The following is a 21,032-nucleotide window of genomic DNA, read 5'->3' on the forward strand; positions in this document are numbered from 1 at the left end:
AAAAAAAAAAAAGAAATGGGTAGGTTTTTGATGTTTGCATGAAGCATGAGGCATGGAAACAGATGTGCTTGGAAGCTAGTGTCATATTCCATCATATTCTTTCAGAAGATTCGCTGCCCACAGATCCGTTACTGAGAATCCTTAGAACCACGGTTAAGCAGAGAAGGAGTGAGAGGTGCCTGTGCCCTCCTGGCTCTGCCTGTGCAATGGACAAGTCCTGTCTATACACTTAGACCAGTCAGTCTCAGTGACATCGTCCACGTCTGTAAGAAACCAGAGGTGTAGTCACAGGAACAGCACTTTCCAATTCAGAGGAGCGGGGAGCACTTGAAACCACTGTGTTATCTTTCCAGCCCCTCTTTGAAGGAATAAAGGGCGAACCTTAGGCCTGATCCCTGGAACTTGGAGAAAGAATTTTTGAGATCACTTTTCCAAAGGTATGGATTCTTGATTTTAACTTTGGGGATTCTAGATATGATCTTCATGCTTCCCATTTCTGCATTTGTGACGCTGGTGTCTTTTAGGATCACAGCATGAACTACATTTCAGGTGGATGTTCACTGCACTGAGAAGGACACCAGTGTAGACATGTTACAAACATGACTTCCAACCAGAACTATAAGAGAATCGGGGTCTCTTCATGTTCAAACCCCAACACTCTAAGACAGCCATTAAGGACTCATTCATGTTTTCAAACATGCTCAGAATTTATTGAATGCATTTGTTATCTAAATATTGCAAAGTGGTGAGGGGAAGTATAAAGACAGATGGGGGCAGGACACTGTGAAAGAACAACCCTGGAATCAGCTACCAGTACCAGGTGTGCAACTTGGGACAGGGTACACAGGAGAAATATGACGAAGGAAAAGCCGTTGTTTCAAGATCAGTTCGTGCTGTTCCATACCAGACGGACACCTCTCCTCTCGCTTTCCTCTTTGACCCAGGGACAATGTAAGATATCCAGTTTTCCCTTCGTTTCCACAGCTTGCAGTAGCATCTGTGACTCCTCAGTCAATGCAGATTTGTCCAGTCTGGAGTGAAAAAGACAGTGCTGTTTATTTTTGTTACATTTACTAATTTGTATGTGTTTATACAGGCACATGCTACAGTGCACATGGAAGATCAGAGGTCAATTCATGAGAGTCCATCCTCCCCCTTCTATTATGTGGGTCCGTCCCGGTTTGTCAGGCTGGACAGCAAGTGCCTTCACCCACTGAGCCATATCAGCATCTCAAGTTTTGTTGACAATCACTTGCCTCTCTTTACCTCTATGCTGACCTCTCTGTCACCCTTCCCTAGGAATGAATGAGTGTACCGAGTGTCAAGAGAAGGCGTGATTCTCTCCCAGAGAGTAGGGACCCTCTCATATATATAGATGTGTAATGTAGATGTCTATATAAAGAATCTATCAGGATGTTAAGATTAAAGTTAAACACTGAAGTAAAAATGACTGTTTTATTCATTGTTTAATTGCCTAACCATGATGTTTATTATTCCTTATTCATACATTATAACTTAATACAGTGTTGGCTTTTCTCAAACTTGTGAATACTAGTATAATGTCATTGTCACCAATCTCATAATCATCCATCTTAAGCCTCTCCCTTTATGTGTTTCTACTCACTTTCTATGAGACACTTAAAACTTATCCTACATCTTAGCTTACCCATGAACATATCTGATGCTCATCTGTTCTCACTGCCTGTTCCACCCATGCCATTATCACTAAGTTTACTTAAAAAATAAAAATTACCAAACACTCATTATCTTTACACTTATATTTAAAAATCTATTGGTTTATTCTTTGATAATTTCATATATATACAATGTATTTTGATCATATCCTTTCCCCGTTCTCCTCCACATCCCTTTCCAAACTTCAAGTCCTTTTCTTCTCCAATAGCTCACTGAGTCTAAGTCGTGATGCCCACAAGTGTGTGGATGTAGGTGCATGCTCTGGAGACTATGCAACCTACAGGGCCCACATCCCTGAAGAAAACTGACCCTCCTTCCCTTGAAGCCACAAATGCTCCTAGCTCCTCAGCTGGGGCGGGGTCATGATCCCCTCCTGTCTGTGCTGGAGGGTTGAGTGGCTTGAGCTTGTGCAGATAGCCGCTGCTCCTGTCGGTTCATGAGTGTACCTGCCTTCTCAAGTCTAGAAGAGGCTGGTGTGCAGCAGTCCTGCCAAACTCTTACCATGTTTCTACCCCTTCTTCCTCAGTGTTCCCTGGACCCTGGAAGTAAGGGACCACGCCTCCCTTTAAAAAATAATGTCTTAAGAAGTCAACACTCAACACAGTTAATTTTTTTTCTTGAAAAATTTCCCCTAGATTTTTGGGCAGTAGTTCCCCTTGAATTTCACAAATTGAGATTGGAACACAGGTCTCTCTGATAGGGTACAGCTGGCTGCCTCAATTTTCTCCACCTTCTCTGCCTGCTTTTTTCTTGCCTGATGTCCATAACCAAAAGTCATGTCACCTTTAACTACAAAGAGTAGATTCAGAGATCTGCCAGGATCTTTTAGATCTGCTGCCCACTTCAGCCCCTGCCTGTCCAACCTCCCCTTCAGTCAATACTGCCCCAACCACAGCCTTCTCACCACGATTTACCCCTCTGTGTCCACACCCCAGCCCTTCTCAACATCTCATCCTTGCCTGCACATTACTCTTTATAACCCCAGTAAAGGACCTAAGTCAACAGGGCAGAGGCATGAGCCATTTTTCTCACTGAATGTTCCTTAAAACATCTTCACAGGCACTTACGTAATCAACCTGCACATATGGAATAAGTTCTCAAATGCAAATGAAATGTTAGGAAACATAACCTGGATTTATAATTCCATACAGCAATTTCAGAACCCTTTCTGACTCTAGACTGGAGGTGAACATTTATGGCAGTGTTTGTAATCGCCTCAGCTGGGTGATTGTGTCTCCAGAAGACATGAAAATGCCCAACCAAGTTGTGCCCAGTGGTATAACACCGGCCTGGTAGTTATAGGACTAGCCAATCACTTTTTAACTGGATGATGATGCCTGTTCCACAGGGGAGATTTAATGTCTGCTACTGTAAACATTGTCAAAATCCCACGGCCAAAGAGATGACAGACCCTAGAGGGAAAGCTACTGTGGTTCCCTTAAATGGCCATGTTGTAAAATTGCCATCTAAATGTTTACATTTATACCCATAGATTTGTACCTCTCACAGCCTTGGTCAAGGAAGCCTTTTTCCCTTTTTTTTGGGGTGGGGGGCTGTGGGTGGTGGTTAATGCAGATTCACAACTGGTTGAAAACGCTGAGAGCAAGTGTTTATGAATGCTGAGTCATAGATGGGTCATTTATCAACCTCCCCATCCAAGGCTCATGGATGATCATAAAAGAAGGGGCAGACAGACCTCAAGAGCGGAGGGTGGGAAGAAGCACTATGAAATGCTATCTTGTAGACATGACATGACCGTTTTATGCATCCACTCACAGTTGATGCTGAGGTTGCCGGCACAAGACCTGCATTCAAAATTCCAACATGGGTCGGGGAGGGACTCTGAGACCCTCCCCTAGCTGAGAAACTATTGCCAGCTGATGACAGCTGAATGAGAATAACTCTTAAGATGTGGCTGTTGGTAGGTTGCCCAGGCCCCAGTAGACGACCCCATGCCCATAAGCACATGGTCAGCAGGACTTGGAGTCAGGGGGTTATTAGTTGGGATTGGAAGGTCCTGGGAGGGTTGGAGGTTGTTAGTGGGGGGTGGGGGTGGAATATGATCAAAACACATTGTATATATGTATGAAAATTTCAAATAGTAATGTGTTAAAATTAACTTATGGCTTGGAGAGATGGCCCAGTGGTTAAGAGCACTGAATGCTTTTCTAGATGTGACTAGGGTTCAACTTCCAACACTTACATGGTGGCTCACAGTTATCTGTAACTCTGTCCCAAGGCATCTGATGACCTCTTCTGGCCTTTTTAGGCACTGGACAGGCATGTGGTGCATGGATTTTCATGCAGAGAAAACACTCATTAAAGTGTTTTAAAGATTAATTTGGCATTGAAAATGTGTTATACCCTGAGAGACCATTTAAATGACTTACACAAATTACACTATATATGTGAACTCATACTTATAAATACTTTGTCTTTTTTATTACCATTTCTTGTTTTTTCTAAATGTTATACAATACCCACATATAACATTTGTTTGTGTGTATGTGTGTAAGTGTGTGTGTTTGTGTATACACATTATAGACTAGGATCCATATATGAGTGAGAACATGTGGACTTTTTCCTTCCTGAGATCAGGTAACCCTATTTGGTATACTTCTAAGTTCACTATTTTCTACAAATATTGTGATTTCATTATTCTTTGGAGTTGAATGATAATTTAAAAAAAAGCCAAGTTTTTAAAAGATGTCTGATGATGTTTGGAGCAATCACCACCAGAGGGCGCTACTCATGAATGGCTGGAAATCAAGGATGGTTCTCAGTGTCCTAGAGTACAAAAGTGGTCCTGTACAACAGAACGTCCTAGCCCAGTCTCAACGGGGCTGAGCTTGAGCAAACCACCGTTGATGAGCTTGCTCTGAAGTTATTCCTGCCCCCAGAGACAGGGAGTACTCACCCCAGCACCTTCAAATTACAACTTTTGTGACTCAAAGCCTCACACAGCAGCTGCAGCCCATCGTGGTCGAAGGTTATCCAGTCGAGGTTCAGGCTAGTCAGTGTTTTGCATGTGGTGAGAGCTGAGGCAAGGTCTTCACAGCAGTCAGTTTTGAAGTCATTCATGTCTAACCTGTGACAGGGAAAATACCAGAAACAGAATGTGGTATTTGGTGACAGCCAGTTCCAGGCTTCTGAGCCAAGTCCTAACCAGCCCCAAATGTCCACAGTAAATAAAAGCACTAAGCAAATCCAGGTTTCACAGAACAGTATTTTTTTTTATTATTTGAGAATTTCATACATGTAGACGATGTGTCCTGATTACATCTGTCTACCACGCACACTTCCAACTCCTCCCAGACCTCCCATTCTACACAGCTCCCACTTGATACCCGTTTTAAACCCATTAAGTCAGTGGTTTGCTGTGGATATCCCTCTGTATAAATAAAATGTGGATTGGCCAGTAGCCAGGCAGGAAGTATAGATGTGACAAGCAGAGAAGAGAATTCTGGGAACAGGAAGGCTGAGCAAGAGAGACGCTGCCAGCCACCGCCATGAAAATCGAAATGTAAGATACCGGTAAGCCACGTGGCAACTTACAGACTAATGGAAATGGGTTAATTTAAGATAGGAGAACTAGATAACAAGAAGCCTGCCATGGCCATACAATTTGTAGGCAATGTAAGTCTCTGTGTGTTTACTTGGTTGGGTCTGAGCGGCTGTGAGACTGGCGGGCGAGAGAGATTTGTCCTGACTGTGGGCCAGGCAGGACTGGAGAAAACTTCAGCTACAGTGGTTCTCAACCAGTGGGTTGTAACCCCTTTGGGGTCAAACGACCTTCTCACAGTGGTCACATATTAGATATCCTGCACATCAGATATTTACATTGTAATTTGTAACAGCAGCAAAATTACAGTGATGAAGTAGCAGTGAAAATAATTGGGGGTCACCTCAACTGTATGGAAGGGCTGTAGCACTAGGAAGGCGGGAATCCCCTGCACCAAGCCCAATCAGCATCGCCTTAGGTGCTTGGGTTTAGGAATACCCACTGGTGCACAGGCGACCAGGGCGACATCTCTACAGAAAACTGACTCTCCTCCCATCAGCAGCCCAGGGCAGGGGCTTCTCGAGTGCCTCTGCCATCCAACCTGGAATTGTGACCCGGATGACTCATGCCAGGTAAGCTGGTAAAGAACCTGTGGCCGGGCATGCCATAGGCCCTAAGGGAAAACCCACTACTTCTGCTTTACTAAGGGGACATAACATAAAACTACCTTCTAAATCAGTGGTTCTCAGCCTTCCTAATGCTGTGACCCTTTAATACCGTTCCTCATGTGGTGGGGACCCTGCCTCTGCTAAATTATTTTCATTGCTACTTCATAACTAATTTTGCTACTGTTATGAATCATAATGAAAATATTTGCGTTTTCTGATGGTCTTGGGTGACCCCTGTGAAAGGGTCATGGTCACCCCCTAAGGGGTCATGACCCACAGGTTGAGAACCATTGAACTAAATGCTCAGCATTATTCCTATATGTTAGTTCAGCTCTCAAACCTCCTCAGAGATACCTCTTTTTGTTATGGACTGGTTAATACAGAGACTCACAGCTGGTCAACATTCTGAGAGTGACTAGAGAGTACTCAGCCTTACATGGAACATATATACCAGCCCTTACCCCAAGGCTCAGGGAACCTGAGGGCCCAGAAGATGACCCAGAAAGACTAGAACCAGATACTGTGGTGGGAGAAAACATGACAGGGCAGTTACGCTCCAACTCACAGCAACTGTTGTCTGTACCAGGCCTGTGTATTGACATTTTTTCTCAAAACTGGAGACTACGCTAGGTGGAATTATTCTTAATCCTATTGTCTTAGTATGGTTTTCTATTGCTGTGAAGACCACAGCAACTCTTATAAAAGGAAAACATTTCATTGTGATGGCTCTCTTTCAGTTCAGAGATTCAGACTATTATCATGGCGGGACATGGTGGCATGCGGGAAGTCCCAGGGCTGGAGAAGGAGCTGAAGGTTCTAACATCCTGACTCACAGGCAACAGGAAGTGGCCTGACTCCCTGTGTGTGGCTTGAGCACATATGAGACTCAAAGCCCGCCTCCACAGTGACACACTTCCTCCAACAAGGCCACAGCTCCTACTAGTGCCCCTCCCTTTGGGGGCCCTTTTCTCACAAACCACCACACCTGTTTACCCTCTAGCTCTCCCTCATTGAGCAGGGGGGGGGGCTTTCCACCATGACAGTTAGTAGAGACTCACCCAAGACACTGCAATTTACAATCAGGATTCCTCAGAGCCTCACATAACTGCTTGATGCCCGCGTCTTCTATGTTATTCTTGCCCAGTTTCAGGGTCTTTAGATTTTTCTTGCTAGTAAGGACAGCAGATATATCCCCACAGCAGTCTGAAGTGAGAGAGCAGCCAGACAACCTGGAAAAACACACATGCACACATATTGACTTACGAGGCTCAATCCTTTTGTTTTGGTTTATTTATTTTAATTTTTAGAACTTCATATGAGCACTGCATCTACACCCTCCATCCCTACTTCCAGTTCCTCCTATTCCCCCAAATTAATAATCTCTTAATTATTGTTACATGTATACTATATATATGTATGTATTCATTCATGCACACATGTACATGCATATTTAACCTAAGTTCATTTAGCTTTGCTTGTGTGTACATGTGTCCAGGGGATAGGATAGCCCAGTAGAGCTTGTCCCTGGAGGAGCCCCATTCTCCCTCTCAGCAGCCATTCATTGACTTTTTCTTTTTGAGACAGGGTCTCATGTACCCAGTCTGGCTTCAGACTCATTACATAGCTGGAGGATGACCTTGAACTTCTGACCCTCCTACCTCTACTTCCCAGTGCTGAGATCATAGGTATATAGTCATCACACATGTTTTTTTTTTAAAGCTGTGCTGGAGAATCAAACTCAGGGCTCTGTGTATGCTAAGTAAGTGTTCTACCAACTGGGCTACATTCCTCGTCAATGAGACCCCATCTTAACAGCTTGGCATATTTCCATCTATTTGAACCAGAAATGATGATGCCTCTCCATCTGGGGTACCCTGCTCCTGGCTGGCTCACTGCAATTCTTCTGCCATGATCTCTTCATGTGGTGTTCCTACTCTTATTCCCCCTTGTTAAAATAGAGATACTCTGAAAGTCATTGGGGCCACCTTACCGCTGATTTCAGATTTCTGTGCAAATGTCATCAAGTGGTGAATGTCTGCCAGTATTTAATATAACAAATATGTCCTCAGACCCTCCCTAAGCCTCAAGCTCATGGTCCCCATGGCACTTTTAATAATGGTTAAGAAAGAGGGGAGAGAAGGAAGATAATGGGTGTAAGATAGGTGAGCAATGGAGAATGGAGATGATGAATGTGTAGATGTTAAATATAGACATAAGGCAGATATATTAGGTGTAAGATGAACATACCATAATTAGTAGATGATATATAGATTGATAATGGACAGGCAATATGCAGATGATGAAAAGAGAAGGATGATAAGTAAAGAAAAAAATTTTTAAATGGGAGAAAAGGGAGAGATGTTAAGTTCACAGTTGATGGATAATAGGTGGGTGGATATATGATAGGCAGATAAATATGTAAATCAGTACATAAACACATATGCATAGATCCATGACTGATGGAGGTATTTCTACATATGGATTTATGCAGGTCTAATATGTGTGTGTTAATGGTTCTCAGGCAGGGATGAATTTACCCTCCAGGGGATGCACATTGCATGTAGAGATATTTTGGTTTGCCACACTAGGTCAGAGGGTGCTCTTGGCACCACATAGATGTAGACACAGTGCCATAGCCCTCTTCAAATCACAGGACAGCCACAAAAAACATGCCAACAGTACAAAGACTTAGAGACTGTGACATTTGCACACACAGTACCTTTGTGCCTCTTATGCATACACGTCCATCAACTCAATTCTGTCAGATGAGGATTATACTTAAAGTTTTTTAAAATTTTTGTTTAATGTGTACTGGTGTTTTGTCTGCATTCATGTCTGTGTGAGGGTGTCACATCCCCTGGAACTGGAGTCACAGATAGTTGTGAGCTGCCATGTGGGTGCTGGGAATTGAACCGTGGTTCTCTGGAAGAGCAGCCAGTGCTCTCAACCACCTCGTCATCTCTCCAGCCCTGTTGGAGTCTTTGTCCCCATGTAATGGAATGGATGAAGCAGTTTCTGGGGCTTCTATCATGGCATTAATTCCACTCATAGGGACTCACTTTCATCACCCAATCACCAAGGGCTCCATGTCTTATGATAGTCATCATAGGCTTCACCACAGACTCTGCGGAGACACTGACATTCACACAATTCTACCCTCCCACTTCCTGCTGAACACCAACATCCAAAACCACATTCCCCGCAATGGATGAGAACACAGTCCTACCATAACTCCTGAAGGGTGCACTTTGGGTCCTTCAAAGCTTCACACAGAATGTTAACTCCAGTATCTTTCAGGACGTTTGAACTCAGGTCAAGAAGAGAGAGGTATTTGTTGCACAACAGGGCTTCGGAGAGATGGCCACAGGCAATGAAGTTGAGACAGCAACGTGACAACCTGCAAAGAGGGTCCCACATCAGCAGCTCACTCATTGTCACAGCATCACATGCCTCTGCAAAGACTGTCATGTTCTCCCTATACTGAGTTTCCACTTTGCATGAAGAAATTTTGAAATGGGCTGGTGAGATGGCTCCACACACAAGTAAAGTCCCTTGACACCAAGCCTGAGGACCCTAGTTCAATCCGACATGATGGACGGAAATAATCAACTCCCACAAGTTGTCTTCTGTCCTCCGTGTGTGTGAGTATACACACATGATGGAATCCTGCCCTCGTGGAATATCTTCCATTATGTTTTTAATTTTTTTCGTTGTCAATAAGTGTGTATATGTCTCTGTGCAGGTGTGTATGTGGATGTAGAGATCAGAGGGCAAGCTCAGGTGTCACGCTCAGGAACACCACCCACCCCCTTTGAGACAGGGTCTCTCACTTTCTGGAACTTATTTATTAGACATGGCTGGTTGTCCAGTGAGCCCTGGGGGTCCTGCTGTCTCCATTTCTGCAGTTTTCTTTTAGATATTTTTCTTCACCCTGTTATTTGTGTGGGTTAAAGACTAGTGTTTTAAAGGCTGGATAATATTTGAGATAACTCATGCTTAATGTAACTCTTTATAATTACTAGTCACCACGTGTAATTTAATTCAAGCTACTCTATAATTAAATAACCGAATAATTTTGTCTTCTAATGTTTTTTCCTACCTCTCCTGAAATATCTTTCAACTTTTTTAGTGCATATTTTCTCCTTTTCTTTTATAAGTTTTACATCAGGACTGGAGTCATGGTGCAGCATTTAAGATCACTTGCTGATCTTGCAGAGGACACGGGGTTCAGTTCTAACTATCCACATAACACCTACATGGTACTCACAAGTCTCCCGTAACCATAGTTCTAGGGGTTTATTGACCTCTTCTGGCTTCTGCTGCTCATACACTCACATGGTACAGTTAGAAAATTCCACAAGTGCTCTCATGTATTCAACCCATGCCTTGGAGATATAAGACTATCTCCAAGGCATGTGCACATATTTTATATACCATGCAAATAAATTTCATGTTTGGGCTTAGGGACCACCACCAAGACTCATGATATGCAAATATTCCAAAAGAAATTTAAATGGAATATGGAATATTTCTGGTCTAGTCATAAGCAGTTCATGTAACAGATACTTAATCTGCACTAATTTTCTTTTATAAATAGATGTCTCCATAATGGTCAATATTCAGTGCTCTTGCATTTTATATGCATGTTCATGTTGGTAAGCTGCATGTGTACATACTACTGAATGAATACATGATCACAGAGGACACAAATAATTTTGCACCTGTATACTCTTTCTCTTCTATGAACCCAGTTGTTTTTGAGTACATTTCCCAACTTAAGGCTTTTGATTGATGGAACAATAAGTTATCTAGTATGGCTTCCCTGGGACAATAGTCTGGCAGTTTGTTACCATGAGCAACCAACCTCAACCTCAGGGCAGGCGATAGTTTACAGTGACTTAGATAAGATGGAGGAAACCCTGCCTTGGAAAGGAATTTTTTGTTTTTCTTACTCATATTCTCCTCTTGCCTGGTATCCAATCTCTTTCCAGGGGCATCATTTCCCCCCATAATAATCATATTCATTAAGCTAAAAATTATATATAGGGAATTTCAGAGCTAGTATTGCCTTGTCTAAAGTTGGTCTCATGATGTATCTGTTTGCATTTGCTCCACTTACTGATTTGGCAACTGAGGCATGGACAAGTGACTGAGTCTAGTGACACATCCCTTGTCCTCATGCATTCCTTAGTGGGTATTTGATCACTTTTATGATGGCTGCACCCATGTGCAGGGTTCTGCAATATCTCCAGAGCATGCTCTCCCAGACCAACTCACATCAGTGTCTCCAGGACACAACTTGGATGCTTCAGGATTTCACACAGTAACATCACTCCTTTGTTCTTCAAGGGATTTTCAACCAACGAGAGATGTTTCACCTTGCGGTAGATTAGGCAAGTAGCAATCATGCCACAAGCCTCACTTGAGATGTCACATTTCCCCAACCTACATGTGAGATACACGTCACAGGTTAGGAATAACATCTTTAGGTGATCTATGTAAGACTACCTATTGTTCAAACAAATGACCCAGATTCTAATACTGTACACACCATTCCACACCTACATCATAGGCTTATTTAATTAATAAGTATAATTCTGTGACTACCATTGTTAATTATAGAGTTCTACTGATTGGGAATAAGCCTAAGCCAGTGGTTTTCAGCTATGGGTAACTTTTACTCTCTGGGATCCATTTAGAAATGCTGGTGAGGTTATGGGTTGTCACACCAACCAACAGAGAGATAGGGTGTTCCTGGAATGTAGTGGGTAGAAGTCCTGCCCTTTAATGCAGAGATAGACCCTATCATTAAAATATGGTCTGTAACCCAGTATGTCTGATTACCAATATCACTGTAACACACACACACACACACACACACACACACACACACACACACTTCTTGAGTCCATCACAGTGACCCTCCCCTTCAGATTTCAGTTAACAGTTAGAAAGCCCATTGTGTTAGACCTGTGTTTCTGACATTATTAAAACCTGCTCCTTGTGTTTAACTTACAGAGGAGATCATAAAGCTTATGGGTTTTGCTATCTCCCTTGTCAGTTTAGTATATTCAAAAGATCTGATGGAAGATAATAGAAACAGATCACGTGCATGGAGTAAGATCTGGAAGGATCCCAAGTACGCAAACATTGCCTTATGGATATAAAGTGCTCCATATGGATATATTTGCCAAACTAGAAGACCCCTGGTTCTCCTTTCATCCCATCACTGTGATAAAACACCCTGACCAAAGCAATTTAGAGAGGAAATGGTTTGGCTTACACTTCCAACTCACAGTCCATCATTGAGGAAGCCAGATCAGGAACCCGGATGCAAGAATCATGAAGGAGCTGCTTCTTGCTTAGTTAGCTAGACTTCCTATAAAGACCAGAACCACCCACCCAGGGAACCATGCCTTTTCATAGCAGACTGTACCCTCTTATATTAATTAACAATCACGATAATCCTTCACAGACATGCCTAATCTGATAAAGAAATCACTGAATCAAGATTTCTTCAAGTCAAGGTGACAGTTAATGCAAAGCAGGATGAAAATATTCCAAACTTTTGGGGATTTTTTAAAATGAAGTCTTTATCATGTAAACATGATAGGCTAACTCCAAACTAACATTCTCACTGAGGATGGGGGACGAGAATGACAGTTACAGAACATGGTTCCAGCTTGGTTCTTCTGGGAACTGGTCACTATGCAGTTGCCCACCAAAGACCATTCATTAGAATACAAGTTGATCCTATCACCTAGAGAATGCCAAGAGGTGGGAAGCTTTGTGTCAGGAACCAAGGCAACAGTCCAAATATCAGAAGAAGTGATTCTGACACCATCACCAAGCTCTCACGAAATGACAAAGGTTTGTAATACCTGTACACAGCCAGAAGAAAAGACTGCAATTCGAGTTTCTCAGCATGAGCCGCCATACCACAGCACCAATGGTGATAAACTCACTCTGAGCTATCAATCATGTAGCTTAAGAGCAACAGTACTCTGCCAACTTCAACTCATTCTCATGCTGTTTCCACATCGCCCTGCAGTCTCAGGGCTGCCTCCCATTTTCTTCTTAGCCTTCCATCAAAGGCCATGTGGAAGTTTTACTTACGGATTGTTTCTCTGCTGGTAGTTTTCACAAGGTGCCTCTGCATGCTGACCTCTGATTTCCAAAGGTGCCCTGCCCTGCACACTAAGTAATGAGTGTAATACAATCCAGATATGCTATTATGTTGGTATTCAAGCCATTAGAAAACAAAGGAAGTCATCAAAATGCAAGGGGAAAATTTTCCGAAGGGAGTGGGAACCAACATCACACAAGTGAATGTGATCGAAGTACATTATAAACATGGGTGAAATGGTGTCATGGGGGAGGTGGAGAGCGGATCAGCAGGTAAGAGCACTTGCTGCTTCAACAGAGGACTGGAGTTCAAATTCAGGAACCCACATCAGGTAGCTCACAACCCTCTTTGGCTTCTGAAGGTACCTATATACAGGTGTGCGCGCGCGCGCGCGTACACACACACACACACACACTTTTAATAAAGAGAAAAAGAAACTATTATGACATTAATTTTGTGTAACACATGCTAATGCAAGTGAGAACTTTCAAAGATAAGCCTTAAAAGTGATTTTAAAATTTTAAAGAAGCTACTGAGTGTAGACAATGCACCGACTTACAGTAGTTCCTCCACTCCGCATGTTGTACATTTCAGCACAGAGCACATATTCTCAACCATGTCATTGGAGAGATTACTGCCATACAGGTTCACAGATTTCAGGTTAGGTAGTTGAAGAAATATGTGAAATAATGCACCATCTCCAAAGTTAGTCATGAAGGGACACCTGTGCAATAAGGCCAAATGGCAAATTATACCAGGATGTGGGGGTACATGGCAAAGCAACTTGTAGACATCCTCTTCCACACTTCGCCTCACAAACCATGGTTGTTCGGGCATTCTAGTTACCCATGTCAGGCAGCTCATGATTTATTATAATTCTCATTCCAGAGGAACCAATTCAGATGCACACATACATGGACACAATCAAAATAACCTTAAAAACTAGATTTTTAGTTAACATTCATTGCAGTCTCTAGAACATAATCAACTCCTGTTGGCTGTGTACATGTACACACATACACCCACACACCCACACACACCCACACCCCCCCACGATGTATAAACATTGGAAGGGGAGGGGGACAGGAAGGGGGAGAACAAGGGAATCTGTGGTTGTTATGTAGAACTGAATAGTATTGTAAAATAAAATAAAATAAAAAAAGAAAAACCTCAGATATGTGGTGGCTCTTGGCTATTGCTTTTTCTACTTTGGATTTAGTTCTGCATTTATTTATGCATTAGTCTCCTCAAGGAAGAAACAGAATTTCTTCTATCTACTTAAAGAATGGGTGCCTATTAAACTTACGACAAGCTTTGGAGCTTAAATGCAGTTAGAGGGTAAGTACAAGATGGAGACATTGAGGCACAGAGAATTTTAAGGGCAGTTTCATTGAAATTACAGCAGTCCAGATCCAACACCTGCAAGTTGTAGACACATTCGCAAAGTATACTCCAGTGTTTTATATTGACTCTGCAATGAGATAACACACAATTATTCTCTGGTGCCTAAATTCAATTCAAGACATTCCTAAGATAGGCAGATCACTCCCAAACCCCTCAATGAGGCACACATGGTACATAGACATACATGCAGGCAAAACACTTATACACATTAAATAAAAATAAATCAATCTTTAAACAAGAAAGAAAAAGGAGCACACAGGAGACAGACAGAGAGAGAGAGAGAGAGAGAGAGAGAGAGAGAGAGAGAGAGAGAGAGAGAGAGAGAGAGAGATATCGATCCCTGGTCCCTGTGGGTTACAAAATACCATCTTCTGGGCATGGTTTAGCCATTGTGGTCTTAATCCCATAAGAGCTATGGATACCTCCACTGCCTGTACACGACCAGGCCTGTTACCAGTCAATCAGAAGCTGGGCAGAGCCTCACACAGCTCTACCCCTCCCTGCTAACATCATGACTACTGGTGGATTCTCAGGGAGGAGCAGCCATCTCCAGTTTTGTACCCACAAGTCAGTCCACCAGGGTCTAATGCACAGTTCCAAACCCATACACACACTGATAGCCCTCGTTAAACTCAACAGCTGACACAACAAAAAGACGTGAATGTGAGAAAGAAGCTCATAAAGAAGAAGTTAGTGTGATGGGGTGGAAGGGGAACAGAACAGAGTAGAAGGTGAGAGTAACCAGAATGCATTACCTATAGTATGAAATTGTGAATGAATACATTGAAGAAAAATTATAATAAAGAAGCATGGCTTGATATGAGGTGAAATAGATTGAGTCTTTGGGAGACACATTTTTATTATTAAGAGATTTTCTATTCATTTTACATACCAACCACAGATTCTCCACTCTTCCTTCCTCCTGACCCCCAGCCTTCCTCCTCATTGCCCCCCCCCCATTCCCACCTCCTCCAAGGCAAGGTCTGCTATGAGGAGTCAGCAGAGCCTGGTACATTCAGTTGAGGCAGGTCCAGTCCCCTCCTCCCTGCACCAAGGCTGCACAAAGTGTCCCCACCATAGGCACTGGGCTCCAAAAAGCCGGCTCATGCACCAGGCACGTGTCCTGATCCCACTGGACCCCCGAAACAGTTCAAGCTAAACAACAGGGGAGACTCATTGTTAATAGCTACATATCACTGCTGAAGACACCCAACCTTACTCTGTTCTCTAGGGTCTCCTCTTGCAGTGAGAAAACGTGATTTCTATGTGAATTTGGGTAGATATTTGGGACTCCTGAGTGAATAGCAAACTATGCCCAATAATATCATCAAAGGTGCTACACATTTGAAAGATCAAGTATGAGCTAGCAGGCTAAAGCCAATGCAAGGCATGGCAACTAGAGCAATGTAGTATGAGCACAGCCTCAAACCAGGCACGAGTTCCCAGAATCTTCTCCAGTGTAGTCACCAGGACACTAAACACTCTATGGATGAAGGAAAAGAGCCAGACACTGCAACAAAGCTGCTCACATTTCCACCTCACAACTGGCCTTGTCACAAGTTTGTTCTTTGTATAAATGGAGGAACTCAAGACAAAACTTTCCAGGGCCACATAGCTCCAAACAGCAGTGCCAAGACTCAACCGATAGGCTTCCTGACTATGCCATCTAAATACTCAAGCATAGATGTGTAAGAACTTAGGAAATGCCATGCTGGAGAGAGGGATCAGTGGGTGGGAGTGTAGGCTGTGCAAGTGTGAGGACCTGAGTTCAGATCCACAGCACTGACCTAAAAAGCTGAGCATGGTGGCTTGAGGCTGTTGCCCCAACATTAGAAGAGGGAGACAGGTAGACCCTGGTATTCTGCTGGCCAGTTAGCCTAGTCAAGATGGTGAGCTTCAAGGGTGGTGAGAGACTCTCTCAAAGGGTGAAGGCAGAGGACAACAAAGAGAGCCACCCCACATCTTCTTCTGACTTGTTCACAAGTTCATATGGATACAGCATGCACACAAACACATGTATAAAATTATGCATGGACACTAAGGCAAAACTGGAAGAACTGAAGACAAGCTTCAGAATTGTGGTTACCTTTTGTTGTATTCAAAGTCTTCTAAGTCACCGTCTTCTGGGTTATAGATTTCTGAAAAAATATTGTGTTGTATATGCACATGAAGTTTCTTTAATTTTTGAGTTTTCGCCAGACTCTTTGCAGCCGACAATAATGTATCGATATTACTAATATCAACAGTCATTTCTTCAAATAAATCGATCACTTGTGTTTCAAATCTTTCTTCGTTTTCATGTAGACTCTCAAACAAACTCTGGGCATTCATCAGTTTCTCACTGCACTCTGCTCGACTCAAACTTCTCAAGCATTTGAAAATTTCCTGTTCTACCTCTTTGGATGGTATAAAACCAAAGAGTGGTTTTAGCATGGCAGCGGCTTTTTCAGTGGCAATTCCAAACACAAATGCCCCTGTCATGAGCCATTGTGTTTGGCCATGAACATAAACTTCTTTTAGAAGTTGGGGCAGGCTTCTAATGATGGGGTGAGCTGTGCCTCTCTCTTGTCTGAGGAAATAGAACAGGGCAGCGAAATACGACTGTAGCAAAGGATGGTAAAACATGAAGCCGTCTCCTCGATACTGGAGAAAATTCATTCCCAGCCACACTGCCTTCTCAGATTCCGATATCCCATTCCTCCTGAGATCCTCAGATGTGAACACAAATACCTGTTTCCACATTGCCTCTGCAGCCAAGGTACACAGGGTCTTTAATCGTGCTCTGTTCTGATTAGATGGACAATTGTCATACACTGATCTGAATGCGCTCACCATAAAGTTTGTGTAGATAGATGAATCTGTCACACCAACTGATTTCATTCCCTCTCCCCTCTTAAGCCGCCACTTTAAAGTACTACAGGCCATCCAGCATAAAAAAGGGGATCTGCATACAATGGACAATTGGTTTGTGCATTGTAAATAATTAAAGACTTGTAAGGCTTTCTGAGTATTTTTGAAGAAATATGTAAAATAGCACTTTGTAAATGGGTCATTGAATCCTGTAACAATTATGTCCCTTGGATACCGCAGCAAGGGATAGATTTTTGGTACACTTGGGTTTCCCAATTCAAGAAGCAGAGAGGATTCTGGGAGCATTACTTTCTGTAGCAAACTGCTGAAGACAACTTGTGTCGGCAGCATCTTCCCCCAGTCATCGCACAAGTTTGTCCTGAGTTCCAAGTCAAATTTCAGGTATTCAAGTCCCTCCAGGATAAACAAGATTCTCTTTGGATCAGATAAGATATCTTCCAGTGTCGCTGAAGACTGAGACAACTTAGCTAACATCAGCTCAGCTAGGCTCAACTCTGTAACATTGTTAAGTGCGATGAGAGAGATGAAGAAACATACTGAAATCTGTTCTGCCATAACTTTCCTGACGCCCAGTCCAACATTGCTTTTCTTAAGAAAGTGGTTTTTCCTTGTGCTTCATCACCTAGCACAACTGCAGTGACCGGCTCTAAGGGACAATCAAATACTTCTTGCAATGCCTTGTACTGCATTTCTATAGTTGCTTGGTAGATTTCATCTTTCATACAAATGAAGGTTTCCACGTTCCATATGTATTGAAATATAATCTTCATAATCTCTTTGTATGAACTTTGTTTATCTGAGTTTGATGAAATCAGAATACAAGGCAGTTAGGAATAGGATCCTCCTGAGAATGAATCACAGTTTTTTCTTAAATACACGTCTGGCGAATGATCTACGCATCCGGGTGATCAGTGAGGCCATGGGTCCTGAGGAAAGAAAAAAAGGAGGAGAGCCACCCACCCCTTCCCCTGCAGTAAGTTTCCTTTCCCTTCATCTGATATAGGTTTTACTTCCTGTTTCACTACAAATGAAGAATGGTTAGGCCCCACCCTAACCCAACCAACCAACCAGTTCTTTCTACACCCACACCTCTAGTTAGAGACCTCTACTGTATGCAGCTCTTTCCGTGTTTGTGAGCATGCATGGGAGAGTTGACTGACTCATGGCCAACTCAAATCCCTATACTAAAGGGGGTACACGAATATTTCAGGGCCAATAGAGAAGGGAGGTCTCCAGAAGCCAGGGGTACTTAAAGAAAAACCTGGGATCCCTCTAGAGTCAACTGTCTCCATATATTCCTTCTCTACCAAAAAATATTTTACAATGCCAATAAACCTTGCTTTCACTTTCCCTGGAACTCTTTCCTCCCTTACATTCTTTAATCACAGAGAAAAACAACTCACCAGGTAGCCAGTCTCATCTTGGTGCCCAGCATGGGCCTCAAAACCCAGACACTCGGTTATTTCACCATATCCAGGGTTATAATATGTTTGATATATTGACTATAAAAGCATTATGACCAAACTGAAAACTCACCTCTGAGTAACAGCTACTATAAAGCATGAATTTTGGGTATAGCTTTCAAAATTTGCAAAGGGCATGGTACCTCCCCAGGACAAAATCCAGAAGTACTTCATCTGTACATAATTTCATGAGTTAGAGCTCAGAATGTTGCTGTTCAGTCTAAAACTTTCATACCGCACAGTAAGTCACTTACAAGTCATTCTATTTAAAAATTTTCAGTTTGGTATACATGTTTATAATTCTATGCTTAGTCAAAGCAAGATTTGATTCAGGCAACAAGACAGAGTGAAATGAACTTTGGAGTTATATGAGTTCAAGTCTATGGATAACAAATCAGGGTGTCAAGCTGTCCAGGGTTAAATCATATATATCTCATTGTTTTAGATACATTAATGTATGTGGATCAACGTCCTAAGCCAAATGCGATTAGTAGAAAGTGTTTCTCTGGTCATTCATGGGGATAGTTAGCAGGCAGCTGGCACATGATCAGTACCACAGGTTGATATTTTTCTGTGATTTCTGGCACCAGGCTTTCTGAGGGCAAGGGCCTACTGTCTTCTCTGAGAGTGGGACATGCATGTATCAGTGAGTGGTACATTAGAAATGTTCACTAAGTTAAGAGCACTCGCTGCTCTTCCAGAGGACCTGGGTACAGTTCCCAGCACCTCTACAGCCACTGACAACTGGCTGTTGAGTTCAGCTCCAGGGATCCCTGCCCTCTTCTGGCCACCATTGGAACTGCATGCGTGTGGTGCCAAAAGAAATCTTTTCAAAAAGGAAAATTGATATCCGTACAGACTTTTGAATGCCATTAAATTATTATTATAATTTGAAAAAGAGAATTACTACATTCACACATGATGAAGTGTTGAGTGTTGGGCTGCCAATGTGGCTCATGGATGGGGCATCCTGTAAGTGCTCCTAGGGTAGTAGCCTAGAGAGGACAAAAATTAAGGTGACATCAGCTAGAATTTGTCCGTCTTTAATCTAGTTTTTTTTTCCTTTCTGTTTTTAGAGACAGGGTCTTGTGCAGGCCAGAATGTCCACTGACCTCAAACCAGCCACATAGCCAAGGCTGGCCTTGAACTCCCAAACTCTCCTGTGTGCCCCTGCATCTGAAACAGTAGGAGGAGCTAGAACGCACTGCTGTGGTGGTTTGGATAAGAAATGCCCCCCATTGGCTGGTATGTTTAAAGATTTGTTCCCTAGTGGATGGCCATGTCTGGGAAGACTTAGGAGGCGTGGCTCGCTTGGGGCAGGCACCGAGATTTGATGGCCTCACCCTACTTGTAGTTCTCTCTGTGCTTCATGCTTGCTGTTGAGACGTGATCTCAGCGTCCTGCTCCTGTCACCAGGCCTGTGTGTTGTCATGCCTCTCTCCATGATGCCTCTCATCACTTTGGACCCGTAAGCCAAAGCGACTCTTCCTCCCAAGTCACTTTTGTTTATAGTGTTTTATCACAGCAGCAGAAAAGGAACTGGTGCACTAACCATGCCCAGTTATCCTCCACATCCTACAGGCATGTGCCTACTTGGTCCTTGCCAAATTACTGGTATCTTTATCCCCATGAGGAAACAGGCGTAGTGAGATGGATCATCTCGTTGCAGCTGACTAACCAACAAGCCACATGACTGAGGACCAGCTAAATGAAAGCACGTGGTTCCAGATTCACAATCATTTTTGGTGGATGCTTATGACAATTACAGCATTTGTTAAATCATAGTTTTGCTAAAGGATGCATGAACAACAGACAGATTGGAATGTGGAGATTGTCTATATGCGTCTGAAATGTGGGGTCATCTGTTGGTAAAATATTCCCTCTGGAAATACTGTGACATGCCTTCCACCTGGAGATAATCCAAGGTTGTACATTTGAGGTCTTCCTCTACCATCTCAAGCAATTCACAGGCTATAGAGGTAAGGTCTCTGGGAAAGGAGATGAAGGCCTATTCTTAGCAAATACATGTCTGGTCAAAAGATGAGTGAGTACTATAACAGAACTCCGTCTCAGCTGAGTGTGGCACTGTGCACTCTGGAACCCCAGGACTCAGGAAGCTCAGACAGGAAATCACGAGTTCAAGACTAGTCTGATGGTCTATAGAGTGACTCTGAAGTGAGACAGTTTCAAAGATAGAACAAACAAAAGAGAGAGAGAGAAGGAGGGAGAGAGAGGGGGAGGAATGTCATGATAAATGTGTTGTTTTGTATGCTAATTTTAAAAAAGCAAATGAAAGGTCAACT

General features: G+C 42.9%; 1 protein-coding gene across 1 annotated transcript; it reads right to left on the reverse strand.

Moving 5' to 3' along the window:
* Window positions 1–778: 778 nt before the first annotated feature.
* Window positions 779–18,166, reverse strand: LOC114688658 (NACHT, LRR and PYD domains-containing protein 9B-like). The gene is given in 10 exon segments (XM_028863205.2): window positions 779–1,031; window positions 4,613–4,783; window positions 6,924–7,094; window positions 9,092–9,262; window positions 11,143–11,310; window positions 13,551–13,715; window positions 14,298–14,462; window positions 16,482–17,799; window positions 17,802–18,062; window positions 18,163–18,166. Coding segments are annotated over 10 exon segments (2,742 nt in total). The 3' UTR covers window positions 779–883.
* Between the last annotated feature and the right edge of the window lie 2,866 nt (window positions 18,167–21,032).

This window comes from Peromyscus leucopus, chromosome 1, assembly GCF_004664715.2.
Source record: "Peromyscus leucopus breed LL Stock chromosome 1, UCI_PerLeu_2.1, whole genome shotgun sequence".
Taxonomy (NCBI): Eukaryota; Metazoa; Chordata; class Mammalia; order Rodentia; family Cricetidae; genus Peromyscus; species Peromyscus leucopus.